The sequence below is a fragment of the Procambarus clarkii genome, chromosome 5, assembly GCF_040958095.1.
Source record: "Procambarus clarkii isolate CNS0578487 chromosome 5, FALCON_Pclarkii_2.0, whole genome shotgun sequence".
Taxonomy (NCBI): domain Eukaryota; kingdom Metazoa; phylum Arthropoda; class Malacostraca; order Decapoda; family Cambaridae; genus Procambarus; species Procambarus clarkii.
In genome coordinates, this window is record NC_091154.1 from 11,147,023 (window position 1) to 11,164,031 (window position 17,009).

Consider the following 17,009-nt stretch of genomic DNA (forward strand, 5'->3'; position numbering starts at 1 on the left):
AAGACATCTGCTTTTCGGAGGTAGTCCTCACGGTCAAAGACAACCACCGAATTGCCTTTGTCGGAAGGAAGGATAAGAATAGAGTTGTTAGATTTTAGGGAGGCAAGGGCAAGCTGGAAGCGATGAGGAAGGTGGTGATTTTTAGAAATAAGCTGTCAAGAACGGGGATAAGGGCCCCTCTAAAGGCAGACGGGTCCGAAAGAGTACTAGAGTTAGAATTGACAAACCTGTCAAAGGAACTAATGAGATCGATGCCACAGCGTGGGCCAGGGGAAGTAGCAAGACAGACCAAGACCAAGACGTTCTTGCTGGTGCTTAGAGAGTAGGACGAAAGGTTGGTAACACAGTCAGAGAGAGTATTTGGCCCAAGGACTGTTGGAGATAAGTCTTCCGTCGTCTTCTGATTGGTCTTCCTCCAAAATAATCTTTCCTGCCTCTACTCTACACAGACGCCGTCTTGAAGAATCAGCTCTTGTACACAATGTACCCAACATGAACTTGAGTCCTGGCTTTGTTGCTGTCGACTCTTCCCTTTCACAGTATATACTCAAATGCTCTAATCTTTCTAACAAACGTGACCTAACATAAGCTTACCCCTTCCATTTATCTTTTTCTTTTTCTCTTTCCTTTTCTTTCTCTTCTCCCCTTTTTCTGTTAATTGTCTTCTCCTACGCTCCCTTGCTATCCTCTTCTTATTCCTATTACTATCTCCTTCGGTGGTTATAATAGGAGCTGCGTCGTATGGGCCAATAGGCCTTCTGCAGTTCTCATTATTACTACTATCCCCTACACCTTACTTTCCTCTTCAGCTCTCTCTTGCCTATTTATTGCCTGTCTCTACCTCATCACAATCGACTTGAGAATGGTCCAGGACGGACCGAAACATCGTCGTCCCGTCAACTTCTAGTGTGTGGTCTGGTCAACATACTTCAGCCACGTTATTGTGACTCATCCCCTCCCCTTCCTGCAGCACTTGTCCTTCTGTGATGCACCCCTCCCTTCCTGTATCCTTGGTCCATTGTCAGAGCTTCCCCTGTATCAGTTGTGGGCTCCTTCAGGCATTCCCCATTTTACCTTAATAGTATAACATTTTAGTTCCAATAATATTAGCACTTCCATTATTTTGACATGCTTCTAAAAGTTATTTTTTAAAGGTGAGCAAAATCCATTATTTTCACAATGCCTGTTGATTTCAGGTTCGGTTTTTCCTTGTGGACTGTCGACCGTCCGATCAGTATAATGCTGGTCATCTTCCAAATGCCTTTCATCTAGACTCTAGCTTGGTAAGTCGGAGTATTAGTGTTATGGAATTGCTCTTAGAAATGCTTAAACTTTTGGTGATAATTTTGCTAGAAATTTTCACAAAAACCGAGCTGAGCATTCCACTCCAAATAATATTCCTGTCATCTTTGTTTACTGGAATCTTGGCAGATATATGGAGAAAGGCAAAGTGGCAACATGGGGTTCACATCAGCTTCCTCAGGGCTCTGTTTATAAGACTCAATTTAAAAAAAAGTGGTCAACATTTCCGGGTGTGTGCCTCATTAGTGAGTGAGCCACCAAGGCTGGCACACGCAGCATGAGCTCACAGCACTGTTGTTCAACTTGTGACCACAGCATCGCCAAAAAAATGTAAAAATATGAGTAACCGGTATTATTTAGCAATGATAGAAGTCTTCTGTAATACTATGATGAAAATGGCCAGGATTCTGATAATAGCAGGATTGTTGTGATAATTAGCACTGTGCAGTATGGTGGGAACAGTAATGCTGAGGGCAGGAGGTTCGTCTGCTGACTGTGTGGCCACCTGTTATTGTCTGAACACGCCATACCAGTTTAGTTGTACAGTTATGGTGAATGTCATGTAGATACTTGTATATATATTTAATGTCTTGTACAGTATATAGTTAATAAAGCAAAACGAGTATGGTGGGAGGAGGAGGAGGAATGTTGGCGAATGAGGTGTTGAAGGAAGGTGGCGGTGGCTGGCAGGTGTGCGACGGTCACTCCTCATTGTTATAATTCACCATACCAACTTAGTGGTTTGTTATGGTGGACAAAACATGCAGATACTTACATATAACCTGTGTGTATAGTGTAATAACTGCAAAACTATGTTTATTGTTTATGAACTTGATAATTGAATTGCCAATATGCACACCATAATTTTGAATATGGCTATGATTCACACTACACACTTAAATAATATTACTGCAAAAAAAAAGACATTGAAATAATTAGGTAATGATATCTTTGTGGCAACTCCTGCCTGATAAGTGTAGCGAAGCTGACCGCCTCCGATTGCTCAGTCAACGCCTTTTTTTTTTTTTTTCCTCTTTTCTCTCCACACTTCCTCGCCCTATTGCGGCCAAAATGTGTCGCCTAGGATTTTGGGGAGGCGTGGGCTGCTCTATAATCACACGAGGAGCCCCGGGATTCACTCCTTGGCTACTCTTGTGATTATAGCCTGCAACACACCCAGGTGCAAGAAATAAAAAAAAATTCTTGTGAAAGTGTTCATTTGTGTTCCCTGACCACTAGGAGAAAAAAAATCATAGGCAACATATTTCGGCCGCAATAGGGCGGAGAAGTCTGGCAAAATTGAGGCGTTGACAGAGCAATCGTCTGAGGCGGTCAGCTTCGCCAGAGCTGTTAGGCAAAAGTTTCCACAAAGATATTATGTAATTATTTCAATTTCTCCGAATGATTTTTCCTTAGTTTTTTGCAGTAATATTATTAAATAGTGTGTAGCATAATATATTCTCATAATAAAATATTTGAATCATCGCTATATTCAAAAGTGTGGTGTGCATATTAGATTCAGTTATGTTCATAAAACAATAATCTAATATGCACACCACAATTTTGAATATAGTGATGATTCAAATATTTTATTATGAGAATATATTACGCTACACACTATTTAATAATATTACTGCAAAAAACTAGGGAAAAATCATTCGGAGAAATTGAAATAATTACATAATATCTTTGTGGAAACTTTTGCCTAACAGCTCTGGCGAAGCTGACCGCCTCAGACGATTGCTGTGTCAACGCCTCAATTTTGCCAGACTTCTCCGCCCTATTGCGGCCGAAATATGTTGCCTATGATTTTTTTTCTCTTAGTGGTCAGGGAACACAAATGAACACTTTCACAAGAATTTTTTTTTATTTCTTGCACCTGGGTGTGTTGCAGGCTATAATCACAAGAGTAGCCAAGGAGTGAATCCCGGGGCTCCTCGTGTGATTATAGAGCAGCCCACGCCTCCCCAAAATCCTAGGCGACACATTTTGGCAGCAATAGGGCGAGGAAGTGTGGAGAGAAGAGAGGGGGGGGGGGGAAAGGCGTTGACTGAGCAATCGTCGGAGGCGGTCAGCTTCGCTAGACTTATCAGGCAGGAGTTGCCACAAAGATATCATTACCTAATTATTTAAATGTTTTTTTTTTTTTTATTTTTTTTATTTTTTTTTTTTTTTTTTTTGCAGTAATATTATTTGTGTAGTGTGAATCATAGCCATATTCAAAATTATGGTGTGCATATTGGCAATTCAATTATCAAGTTCATAAACAATAAACAGTTTTGCAGTTATTACACTATACACACAGGTTATATGTAAGTATCTGCATGTTTTGTCCACCATAACAAACCACTAAGTTGGTATGGTGAATTATAACAATGAGGAGTGACCGTCACACACCTGCCAGCCACCGCCACCTTCCTTCAACACCTCACTCGCCAACAAGAATGTAACAACTCTTGTATATATCTCAAAAAAAAAAAAAAAATTCCTTCTTCTCCCACCATACTCGTTTTGCTTTCATTAACTATATACAAGACATAAGTATCTACATGTTGTGTTCACCATAACTGTACACCTAAGCTGATATGGTGAGTTCAGACGAGGTCACAACACACGCCTGATGCTGCCTCCCTTCCTCGCTAAGATTCCTCCTTCCACCATATTTTGTGCGGTTATATATAACATAAGTATATAGTGTAATGAGTATCTACATTTGTGTTCTCTATAGTGGGCAACTGAGTTGGAATGGCGAGTTCAGACAATAACAGGTGGCCACACAGTCAGCAAACGAACCTCCCGCCCTCAGCATTACTGTTCCCACCATACAGCACAGCGCTAATTATCACAACAATCCTGCTATTATCAGAATCCTGGTCATTTATCACAGTCAAGGTTGTTCTGTAATACTATCATCACTAAATAGTTACGTATATATTTTGACATTTCATACGTGATGCTGTGGTCACAAGCTGAACTGCAGTGCTGTGAGCTCATGCTGTATGTGACGGCCTTGGTTGCTCACTCAGTACTGAGGCTCTCGCACCCGGGAATGTTGACCACGATTTTTTTTTTTTTTTTAATGGAGTCTGTTTACAAGAGCCCTGAGGAAGCTGATGTGATTCCCGTGTAGCTGCGGGACTTTTAAATCTTGCACGGTACTCCAACACACACAGCTATGGTGTGCAATTCTGCGACAGTTACTCACCAGTGCTATTAACCCTCAAACCGCTAGGGGCCCAAATGGAATTCACACCCACAGGCGCAACAAAAAAAAAAAATTCCAAAAAATTCTTTAGTCTTATAGAAGTGTTCATTTTTGTTCCCTGATCATGGAAAAAATAACAAAAATCGTAGGTGGCATATTTTAGCTGCAATAGGGTAGGGAAGTGTAGCAAAAAAGGGGCATTGGCAGAGCCTTCGCCAGATGAGGTCTACTCCGCCCGAGCTGTCAGACGGCAGTTGCCACAAATACAGTGGTACCTCGGAATGCGATTGTCCCTGTATGCGAGGTTTTCGGAAGGCGAGGTGTATTTACTCCAAAAATTTGTCTCGGAAGGCGATGGTTACTTCGGGAGGCGAGTTTGGACGCGAGTTTGTTGATACGCGTACAGCCGACCTAGCGCGTGGTGGTTCGGCGATCGTCGCCCCGCCGCCCCTCAGTTTATTATTGTCTCGTGCTCAGTGACTACCCCCACATCAATTCTTCTCGCGGATTTTCAGTGTTTTGTTGGATTTTTGGTGATTTGTCTATACAATTTGTTATTATATATCTCACCATGGGTCCCAAGAAAGCCAGTGGTAAGGATAAAGGCCAGAAAGCTCATGTGAGGATGACAATAGAGGAGAAACAAGAGATCATTCGGAAGCATGAGAACGGTACACGTGTTGTTGAACTTTGTAGGCAGTACAACAAAGCCACATCAACAATATGCACTATACTTAAGAAGAAAAATAAGATTATGGGTGCTAAAGTGGCAAAAGGAGTAAGAACATTAACGGCACAAAGACCACAAATACTTGAAGAAGTGGAAAAGTTGTTATTAATTTGGATACACGACAAGGAGTTGAGGGGTGATAGTGTTTCGGAGGCCATTATTTGTGAGAAAGCCAGGGTGTTGCACGAAGACCTTCTAAAGAATACCCCTGCAACGAGTGATGCAGATAAGAAAGAGTTTAAGGCAAGCAGGGGCTGGTTTGAAAAATTTAGAAAGAGAAGTGGTATCCATAGTGTTACAAGGCATGGGGTTATGTGATGTGATTATGGAAGGGGACTCCCCTTCCAAACAGTAACTCCTCTCCTCCTCCCCCCTCCTCACCATCTTCCATACGCCTAAAGCACTCGACAGCAAGGTAAGTAATAACTGGAACATAGTTTTGTAGGTTTTAGATGAATTAGGTAAATTAGGTATAAAAATTTAGTTTGATGTGGGGTTTTTGGGGTAGTCAGGAACGGATTAATTCATTTCCCTTTATTTCTTATGGGAAAATTAGCTTCGGAATGCGAGTTTTCGGAATACGAGGCGTCTCCAGGAACGGATTAAACTCTTATTCTGAGGTATGCCTGTATATTATTACCTAATTATTTCAATGTCTCTGATTTTTTCTTAGTTTTTTTTGCAGTAATATTATTCCATACAGTGAATTGTGGTATATTTATATTATAAAATGTGTGAACCATCGCTGTACTCAAAATTATGGTGTGCATATTAGTGATTCAATTATGTTCATAAAACAATAAACAAATAGTTTTGCTGTTACACTATATACACAGGTTATATATAAGTATTTGCATGTTTTGTACACCATAACGAACTACTAAGTTGGTCTTGTGAGTCAAAAAGCAACAAGGAGTGACCGCCAAACACCAGCGAGCCACTCACTGCCACTCCCTCCCTCAACACCACCTCACTCACCCTCATTCACCTCCTACAATACTCTTTCTGTATTTATTCACTATACACAGACGTTATATATACGTATTTACATGTTTTGTTCACCATAACTGTACATCTAAGCTTGTATGGTGAGTAAAGGCCACAAAGACGTAGCTACTCACACAGTCAGCTGATCGGCGGCCGCCCTCAAGGCCAGACGCACTAATATTTGTCCTTCAACAATACTGTTTGTGGTGTTATTACGCTATATACACATATATAAGTATCTACCCGTTTTATTCACCATACCTGAACAAATAAGCTGGTATGGTGCCCAAAGACTATTGTGGTCACCAGTAAACATAAGTCGTGCAGATGACGCCACCGCCCTCACCAAAATGGCGGATCCCAACCTACTCCTCTTGCTGTTTATACCCTATATACACACGTTATATATAAGTATCTACATTTGTGTTCACCATATCGAACCACTAAGCTGGTATGGTGAGTGCAGTCAATAAATGGTGGCCACACAGTCAGAAGACGACGCCACAACCCTCCCTCGCACAGCCTTACGCCTCCCTCCATGGAGCACAGCGCTAAATATCAGCACAATCCTGCTATTATCAGAATCCTGGTCAGTTTTATCACAGTCAGGGGGCTTTAGTAATACTCTCACTGCTAAATAATAGCAGTATCATATATATTATGGTATTTGTAGGCGATGCTGTGGTCACAAGCTGAACAGCGGTGCTGTGAGCTCGTGCTGCGTGCGCCAGCCTTGGTGGCTTGCTCAATACCGACTCTCACACCCAAGAATGTTGACCTGGATTTTTTTTCTAGGTGGCATCTGGCAACTATCGGTCGTGGCTGTACTATAGCTGCCCCTATCCCAGGCGGGGAGTTTAAATTATAGCGCTAGACACGAAATCATATATAAATGATGTGCGCGGTTTCGGTTTTGTCACTGATATCATTTATATATGATATGCGCGGTTTGAGGGTTAATGTGTTGCGTAGTTTAAGGATTAAACAGGCTTTTGATAGTCCCACACAAAACTGTTTTGGAAACTGGAACATGCTGCAGAGGTGACAGGGAGACTTCTGACATGGATGGAAAAATGTTCCGACTGACACTGATAAGGACGGTAATCAGACACAATTTATCTGACTGTATTTGTTACTAGCGGAGTACCAGAGGGTTCACTTCTTGCATTAGTAATATTTATTGTCTACATAAACGATCTACAGAAAAAATACAAAATTACAGTGGCACCTCGACTTAAGATTGCCCCGACTTACAATAATTTTGAGTTACAATGTAAATTTGATCAAAAAATGCGATTCGACTTAGGATAGTGTCGTCGACTAACGATATTTGTTGGTACACGTTTGGGTTGACAGAGCGCGTGGTTTCCGGTCATGCGGGCCGACCTGCCTCAGTTTACTAGAGCTGCCCACTTAATGACGATCACGCCTATAAGAAATTCCATTTGTGGTGATTTTTGGCTTTTTGAACACACAACTGATTATTATATATCACGCTATGGGTCCCAAGAAAGTCGGTGGTAAGGTTCAACATATGAAAACACGAGTAAGAATGACCATAGAGGAAAAAAAGGTTATACGTAATCATGAAAACAGTACTAGTGTTGAACTAACTAGGCAGTACAATAAATCTTCAGAGGAGGAGGAGGAGGAGATGGCGGCATTAAAGGATGTCCCTTCCTCACTAAGAAAATGTGTGCAGTGTGGGAAGGACTGCAAAGTTTTGCTGAAAAGAATCGCCCAGATAAAGCTGTAACACCCCATTGCATTGATCTTTTTAATGACAATGTGATGCCTCAGTACAGACAAGTGTTGGAAAGAGGGGAAACACAATCAATGGAACTATTTCTAGTGAGAAAATCAAGCAGCAAGCCAGAAGCAGGTCCTAGTGGTATGCAGGCAAAAAGTGCCCGAGTGTGTACCTCAGTCCTCACTGCCTAATGGAAGGCAGAAGTTATAATGGAAGGGGAAGAAATGTTATAATGGAAGTCCTCACTGCCCTTCCAAACAGTAACACCTCTCCTTCCCCCTCCTCACCATCTTCCCTACGCCATCAAGAGTCCTCCATAGAGGCAAGATAAACATATGTACTCTATTGTAGTTAGAGAAAAAATTGTATTCAGTATAAAATGTATTTGTAAGTCAATCCATTCCCCACCCTCCAAAATATTAATTCAATTCCCTTTATTTCTTATGGGAAAAATCGCTTCGACTTACGATCCGTCTCTGGGAACGGATTACCATCATAAATCGAGGCCCCCACTGTATATGAAAATGTTTACGGAAATGCTATAATATTGGAAGATAGACGCAGACAATTGTAATGCCCTTCAAATCTTTCCAGATAATAAGTGCTTGGAGCCTCAAGTTGCAAATGGAATACAATGTAAATATATACCATATTATCGAATGTGGAAACAGAAAATAGACCACACACAACTTGTAAATTGTGTGGAAAGGAATTACAGGACTCTAATAATGAAAAAGATTTAGGGGTGGTTTTGAATAGTAAGCTGTTGCCAGAGAAACGCACACAGAATATTGAGATGAGCGTATGTGTCGCTTTCTAACTTCAGACTTGCTTTTAATTATATAGATGCTGAAATACTAAAACTGTTCATGGCTTTTGAGACCAAAATTGGATTAAGCAGCAGTTGAGTGGTGTCCAAATCTCAAGAAGCACAAACTGGAGAAGGTGCAAATGCATGCTACAAAAATGGCTTCCAGAATTGGAAGTAAAAGTTACAAGGAGAGACTAGAGGTGTTAAACATGCCAAAACTAGAAGATGGAAGAAAGAGGTGAAATGATTACCACTTGCAAAATATTAACAGGAATCGACCAAATTGACAGGAATTCCTGAAACCAGCAACATCACAAACGAGGACACAGATTCAAGTGAAGAAAACAGTGCTGTAAAAACATTAGAAAGCATTCTTTTGCAAATGCTGGAACACGTGTAGAAGATGGCTGGAACAAATTAAGTGAAAAGGTGTATACCGAAACAGTCTATAGTTTCAAAGCATTACACGACAGAGTACTGGAAAGACAGACACCACGAGCGTAGTTCTCATCCTATAACTACACTTCGTGTGCACAATATGTAATTACTCCAACGGAGCGACCCTTTCGAGAATTCAGCTGTTCCGTAGTACACTACTACGTTGAAGTTTGCTCGGATAAAAAAGTTAAATCCAATGGGGGAGAGGCGGGGGTGGAGTTCGTTCATGATAATTAGAGCACCAGAGGTATTTGGAGAACTGGGACAGTGTAAGGGTTAAGGAAACTACAAAAAAGTCCACAAGGGCCGTGACGAGGATTCGAACCTGTGTCCGAGAGCATCCCAGATGCTGCCTTAATTGACCGAGCTACGACATGGATAAGAATTGCAACCAGAAATTCTACTGAATTTATTTGGATCCTGCTGCCTCCGAAACACAAACCAGGATTTTACACAATTCCCCCATGCACTCGAGCTATGTCAATAGGCCATTTGGCCTATTGACATAGCTCTTGTTTTGCTCACCATACTAGCTTAGTGGCTCGCTATTATGAATACACATGTACATGGGTATATACAATGTAATTACCTAAGTGTATTTACAGGATGAGGTTATCTTGAGATGATTTCGGGGCTTTTAGTGTCCCCGCGGCCCGGTCCTCGACCAGGCCTCCACCCCCAGGAAGCAGCCCGTGACAGCTGACTAACACCCAGGTACCTATTTACCAGCTAGGTAACAGGGGCATAGGGTGAAAGAAACACTGCCCATTGTTTCTCGCCGGCGCCTGGGATTGAACCCAGGATCACAAGTCCCACGTGCTGTCCGCTCGGCCGACCAGCTCCCTCCCTGAGAGCTACGCTCGTGGTGTCCCTTCTTCCCAGCACTGTCATATAACGCTTTGAAACTACTGACGATCTTGGCCTCCACCACCTTCTCCCCTAACTTGTTCCATCCGTCTACCACTGTTTGCGAAAGTGAATTTGCGACAGTCATATTTTCTTCCAGATTATAACGCATTGCATACTTTGTGTATATACTCATGTACATATGTGTGTAGTATTGTGGGAGGAGGAATTTTGGTGAGAGGGAATCAAGGTAGCCTCACCGTGTGTGGCAGCCACACTTGTTTTGTTCACCATAGTGGTTCTATGGTCTTAATGGTTTGCTATGGTGAACACACATGTACATGGTATATGCAATGTGTATGTATAGTGTAATAACAGCAACAGGAGTATGTTGGGAGCTATTTTTGTGAGGGAGGTGACATAATCGTACCGTCTGCCGACTGCTGTGGTTTCTCGTGCAGTGTATGGTGGCTACTATGCAGACAAAATACTGGCTTACTTGCATAGTTCTGGTGAATAAAATGTGTAGATAGGTATACATAACATGTGTAAATAGTGTAATAAAAACAGTAACAGTATGGTGGGAGGAGCAATGTTGGAGGAGTGAGGGAGACTGACTGGTTTGACAGCTCACACTCGTGGAGTTCAGTGTGTGTTGATGGTGAATGTATATAATGTGTGACAGTGTAAAGTGTGTAAATATGTTGTAAATACAGAGCACCACTTGGTTTCCGAACCCCTTGGGGACGAGACCCGTCGGTTAACATGTAAGTTCGTATACGAGAAATAGAGGGGAAAAATAAACTAGAAATGTAAAAAGAAATTTTTCCGAAAAATTTATGAAAAAAACTCTAGGGAAAAAAATCGTCAGGTTCATGGCGTAAATGCGACCGTGTTTTGTTTGTACTCATCAATAAGTGAAGTCCTGATCCGCTTTATAAAAGTCCTTAATTGTTCCTAACTGATTATTAAGACGTCTGGCAAACATCCTCTGGATGTTTCCTGCCAGCCTGCAGGCACATCCTGCCTAAAATATACGATGATGTACTGTACATTTAAAAAACAAATCTGGGTCACAGGTCTGTGGAGTGTGGTTAGGCTTACAGAGTCAGCCGGTCCCTCCCCCACCACCAACACACCTCCCCCTCTCCACCCACCACCGACACACCTCCCCCTCTCCACCCACCACCGACACACCTCCCCCTCTCCACCCACCACCGACACACCTCCCCCTCTCCACCCACCACCGACACACCTCCCCCTCTCCACCCACCACCGACACACCTCCCCCTCTCCCCCCACCACCGACACACCTCCCCCTCTCCCCCCACCACCGACACACCTCCCCCTCTCCCCCCACCACCGACACACCTCCCCCTCTCCCCCCACCACCGACACACCTCCCCCTCTCCCCCCACCACCGACACACCTCCCCCTCTCCCCCCACCACCGACACACCTCCCCCTCTCCCCCCACCACCGACACACCTCCCCCTCTCCCCCCACCACCGACACACCTCCCCCTCTCCCCCCACCACCGACACACCTCCCCCTCTCCCCCCACCACCGACACACCTCCCCCTCTCCCCCCACCACCGACACACCTCCCCCTCTCCCCCCACCACCGACACACCTCCCCCTCTCCCCCCACCACCGACACACCTCCCCCTCTCCCCCCACCACCGACACACCTCCCCCTCTCCCCCCACCACCGACACACCTCCCCCTCTCCCCCCACCCCAAACCCATACACACACACACACACACACACACACAAGTTCCAATCTACAAAAGTGGCAGCAGGGAAGACCCCCTCAATTATAGACCTGTATCATTGACAAGTGTAATAGTGAAAGTATTGGAAAAGCTAATAAAAACTAAATGGGTAGAACACCTGGAGAGAAATGATATAATATCAGACAGACAGTATGGTTTTCGATCAGGAAGATCCTGTGTATCGAATTTACTCAGTTTCTATGATCGGGCCACAGAGATATTACAGGAAAGAGATGGCTGGGTTGACTGCATCTATCTGGACCTAAAAAAGGTTTTCGACAGAGTTCCACATAAGAGGTTGTTCTGGAAACTGGAAAATATTGGAGGGGTGACAGGTAAGCTTCTATCATGGATGAAAAATTTTCTGACATAGAAAAATGAGGGCAGAAATCAGAGGCAATGTATCGGAATGGAGAAATGTCACAAGTGGAGTACCACAGGGTTCAGTTCTTGCACCAGTGATGTTTATTGTGTACATAAATGATCTACCAGTTGGTATACAGAATTATATGAACATGTTTGCTGATGATGCTAAGATAATAGGAAGGATAAGAAATTTAGATGATTGTCATGCCCTTCAAGAAGACCTGGACAAAATAAGTATATGGAGCACCACTTGGCAAATGGAATTTAATGTTAATAAACGTCATGTTATGGAATGTGGAATAGGAGAACATAGACCCCACACAACCTATATATTATGTGAGAAATCTTTAAAGAATTCTGATAAAGAAAGAGATCTAAGAGTGGTTCTAGATAGAAAACTATCACCTGAGGACCACATAAAGAATATTGTGCAAGGAGCCTATGCCATGCTTTCTAACTTCAGAATTGCATTTAAATACATGGATGGCGATATACTAAAGAAATTGTTCATGACTTTTGTTAGGCCAAAGCTAGAATATGCAGCTGTTGTGTGGTGCCCATATCTTAAGAAGCACATCAACAAACTGGAAAAGGTGCAAAGACATGCTACTAAGTGGCTCCCAGAACTGAAGGGCAAGAGCTACGAGGAGAGGTTAGAAGCATTAAATATGCCAAAACTAGAAGACAGAAGAAAGAGAGGTGATATGATCACTACGTACAAAATAGTAACAGGAATTGATAAAATCGACAGGGAAGACTTCCTGAGACCTGGAACTTCAAGAACAAGAGGTCATAGATTTAAACTAGCTAAACACAGATGCCGAAGAAATATAAGAAAATTCACCTTCGCAAATAGTGGTAGACGGTTGGAACAAGTTAAGTGAGAAGGTGGTGGAGGCCAAGACCGTCAGTAGTTTCAAAGCGTTATATGACAGAGTGCTGGGAAGACGGGACACCACGAGCGTAGCTCTCATCCTGTAACTACACTTAGGTAATTACACTTAGGTAATTACACACACACACACACACACACACTCTCAAAGGTCACGTGGTTCACAGTTCACTTCAACACCCATATATCGCTTCCTGCCTGCCTGCCTCCTTCCCAGCCTGCCTGCCTGCCTCCTTCCCAGCCTGCCTGCCTGCCTCCTTCCCAGCCTGCCTCCTTCCCAGCCTGCCTCCTTCCCAGCCTGCCTCCTTCCCAGCCTGCCTCCTTCCCAGCCTGCCTCCTTCCCAGCCTGCCTCCTTCCCAGCCTGCCTCCTTCCCAGCCTGCCTCCTTCCCAGCCTGCCTCCTTCCCAGCCTGCCTCCTTCCCAGCCTGCCTCCTTCCCAGCCTGCCTCCTTCCCAGCCTGCTTCCTTCCCAGCCTGCCAGCCTGCTTCCTTCCCAGCCTGCCAGCCTGCCTCCTTCCCAGCCTGCCAGCCTGCCTCCTTCCCAGCCTGCCAGCCTGCCTCCTTCCCAGCCTGCCTCCTTCCCAGCCTGCCTCTTTCCCAGCCTGCCTGCCAGCCTGCTTCCTTTCCAGCCAGCCTGCCTCCCCCCCTGCCATCATGCTAACGGGTAGTGTGTGTTAGGCTTATCTTCGGGAATGAGCCGGTCTCGCCCCCACCACCAACAAACCACCCGCCCCCCTACATCCCATCTCTCAAGGTCACGCGGTTCAACCTCGTGACTACCACTCACTCCCTGCAAGCTAGCCTGCCTGCCTGCAAGCTAGCCTGCCTGCCTGCCTGCCCCTCCCTAATTCTCACTACTTCCATCCCTTCCTGCCTACCTCCTAGCATCTCTCCCTACCTCCCCCTCCCTCTTAGCATCTCTCCCTACCTCCCCCTCCCTCTTAGCATCTCTCCCTACCTCCTAACATATCTCCCTACCTCCCCCTCCCTCCTAGCATCTCTCTCCCCCCCTCTCTCACTGATTCTCCCCCCCCCTCATTCATACTGCCTCCCACCTAAGTTCCATCGTCCATCCACCCACCAGTCAGCCATCACTGACGCAATGGGTGCATTTGGAGCCAACATGGTGCACAGATGTTTCTTGATTGTGCAGATATGTAAAACAAAAGCACAGAATGAACATTCCAGTCTTATGGCAATTCAAAATAATAGGAATAATAGGCCGTGAATCTGTGAAGTCAGTGGGCAAACTGGACCATTGCCCACCCACCACCACAAGCCGGCGTGACGCTTGGTGGACCCCTTCCTACCCGAACTTTGTTCGGGTAGCATGACTCCCAACCCCAATCGGGAAACGAAGTTTCGGATAACTAAAGTTCGGAAACCAAGTGGTGCTCTGTATACATAAATGAACATGAACCATTGGTGTAAATAACAGTATGGTGGGAGCAGAGATGATGGCGAGTACGATGTTGGAGGAGTGAGGGAGGACTGGCCGAGTGTGGCAGCTCTCGCTTGCGGAGTTCTGTATGGTGTGTGTATAGTGTGATACTGTACAGTGTGTAAATAGATTGTATATACAGTATACATAAATTAGCATGATACACTGGAAATATGTGCCGGATATGTGTACACGTGATGCACGTAAGTGTCTTCGGACAGTACGGATGTTCTACTGCCATAATATAATGTATGCTCATTATACATAGGATTGGTACGAAAAAATAAAATGTATTTGGAACCGTGCGCAAAAAATGAACAAAAATATATTCGTGGCGACTCGCGCATCCTGAGCCGGGCGCCCTACTGGCCCCGGGAGCGTAAGCCACGGGCAACTGGGGATTGATGACGTCACACGTGAACTTATGGACCCCATAGCAGCCAAAGTACAATTTTGACTTTTTGTCAACATTCATACTCGGGGAAGGGTTTTTTGACACTTTCAAAAAACATATTTTCCAGAGAATTTATTTCCTGCGTACTAGGGAAGGGGGGATGCTGTATTTGGAAGCCAAGCAGCCCAGTGGTTAAAGAAGAAATACAAAAGACATGGGTGTAAGCTGGTAATTCAAATGAAAATGCTTTAAGGAGCCACGAGTTCAAAATATGCTAAAATTGTGCAATAAATGAAAACCTAGTTCGATTTCAATCACTTTTTTGACGATGTTGACCAGACCACACACTAGAAGGTGAAGGGACGACGTTGTTTCGGTCCGTCTGGACCATTCTCAAGTCGATTGTGGTGATGGAAGGAGATGAAGGCAATAAATAGGCGAGAGAGGTGAGGAGCAAGGCAAAAGGTAGGAAAGGTAAGGTGTAGTAGAGGGGATAGTAGTAGGAATATGAACTGCAGAAGGCCCATTGGCTCTTACGTGGCAGCTCCTATTTATAATCACCTAATGAAAAGGGAATAGGAATAAGAGGATAGCAAGGGAACATAAGAGAAAACAATGGACAGAAAAAAAAGGAAAGAGAAAGATAAATGGAAGGGTTAGCAAATGTTAGGTCACATTTGTTAGAAAGATTAGATCATTTGAGTATATACTGTGAAAGGGAAGTCAACAGCAACATATCCAGGACTCGAGTTCAGGTTGGGTACGTTGCATATTAGAGCTGATTCAACAAGACGGCATCTGTGTAGAATAGAGGCAGGAAAGATTTTGGAGGAAGACCAATCAATAGTATGATGATTAGAATCCCTCACATGACAGAAGAGAGCGTTGTTTGTGTCTGCAGACTTAACACTTCTTTTGTGTTCTTTAAGTCTGTCATTAAGTGTACAGCCAGTTTCACCAAAGTATTGGAGAAGACAAGACACGCAGGAAATAGTGTAGACACTAGCAGCATTAAAAGCAGGAGGAGCAGTGTGAACTAGATTGCTATGAAGTGTTAGTATGTCGAAAGGCGAGCTTTGTCAAGAGGATGAAAGGTATTGGTAAAAGTTTTGAGTTCAGATATGAAGGGAAGGCATAGTACAGTGCTACTAGTGTTGGAAGCAGGTTTAGGATGAAAGAAATTTCCTTTAGCTTGAGAATAGGCACAGTTGATGAAATGCAAAGGGTAACAAAGGCAAGAGAATGATTTGTAGATAAAGGCAATTTCAGAATCAAGAAACTGGGGGTCGCTGATGCATAGAGCGCGGAGGAAGAGAGACGACACTTTTCTTAATGGGAGGATGATGGTAGGAAAAGTGAATGTACATGCCACTATGCATGGGTTTGCGGTAGACATAGAAAGAGAACCCGGACACAGAGCTGTGAACGTGAACATCAAGAAAAGGATGGAGGGAATTAGATTCCCATTCAACTTTGAAATGGATGGAAGGAGCCAGATTGTTAAGAGGAGAGCAAAGGCTGGAAAAGACTAAGATCATGAGGCCATAAAGCAAAAATGTCAACATAGCGAAGCCAGAGAGAGGGAAGAGTATCAATAGAAGGAAGAACAGCAGTTTCAAAGTATTCCATGTAGAAATTAGCAAGAAAAGGGGAGAGGGGAACCCATAGCGACACCGAATGTTTGAGTGTAATATTTACCGTTGAGTCAGTCAACACAGAGTCTAATGAGTTAAAGGAAAACGTCAGTGGGAAGCGGGAGAGGAAGAAGGCCCGCCTTCTGTCTAAGGAAAGAGAACGTCATCGAGCGGAACATTAGTGAACAGTCGACATAGACTAAGCATCTTACAAGAGGGTTGCAGGCGCAGTCTTCCTATGAAGTCCTGAGAGTGATGAAGGTGGGCAGGAGAAAGTGCCAAGGTATGGCGTCAGAGATTTAGCGAGCCAGGAGACAAGAGGATAGCTGACAGAGCCCCGTGAAGAAATGATAGGACGAAGAGGAACACCAGGTTTGAGTCTTAGGAAGACTATAGAAATAGGGAAGAGAAGGGCAGATGACATGGAAACATTTAACG

General features: G+C 44.0%; 1 protein-coding gene across 5 annotated transcripts in view; it reads left to right on the forward strand.

The window, feature by feature from the left end:
• The window catches only part of TBC1D23 (TBC1 domain family member 23), a 316,649-nt gene that overhangs the window by 227,899 nt on the left and 71,741 nt on the right, over nt 1–17,009 (forward strand). For all 5 annotated transcript variants that reach the window (XM_069339402.1, XM_069339407.1, XM_069339393.1 and 2 more), the window contains exon 9: nt 1,197–1,283. In XM_069339402.1, the coding sequence (XP_069195503.1) occupies nt 1,197–1,283 (87 nt within the window). The remainder of the gene's footprint in view (nt 1–1,196; nt 1,284–17,009) is intronic.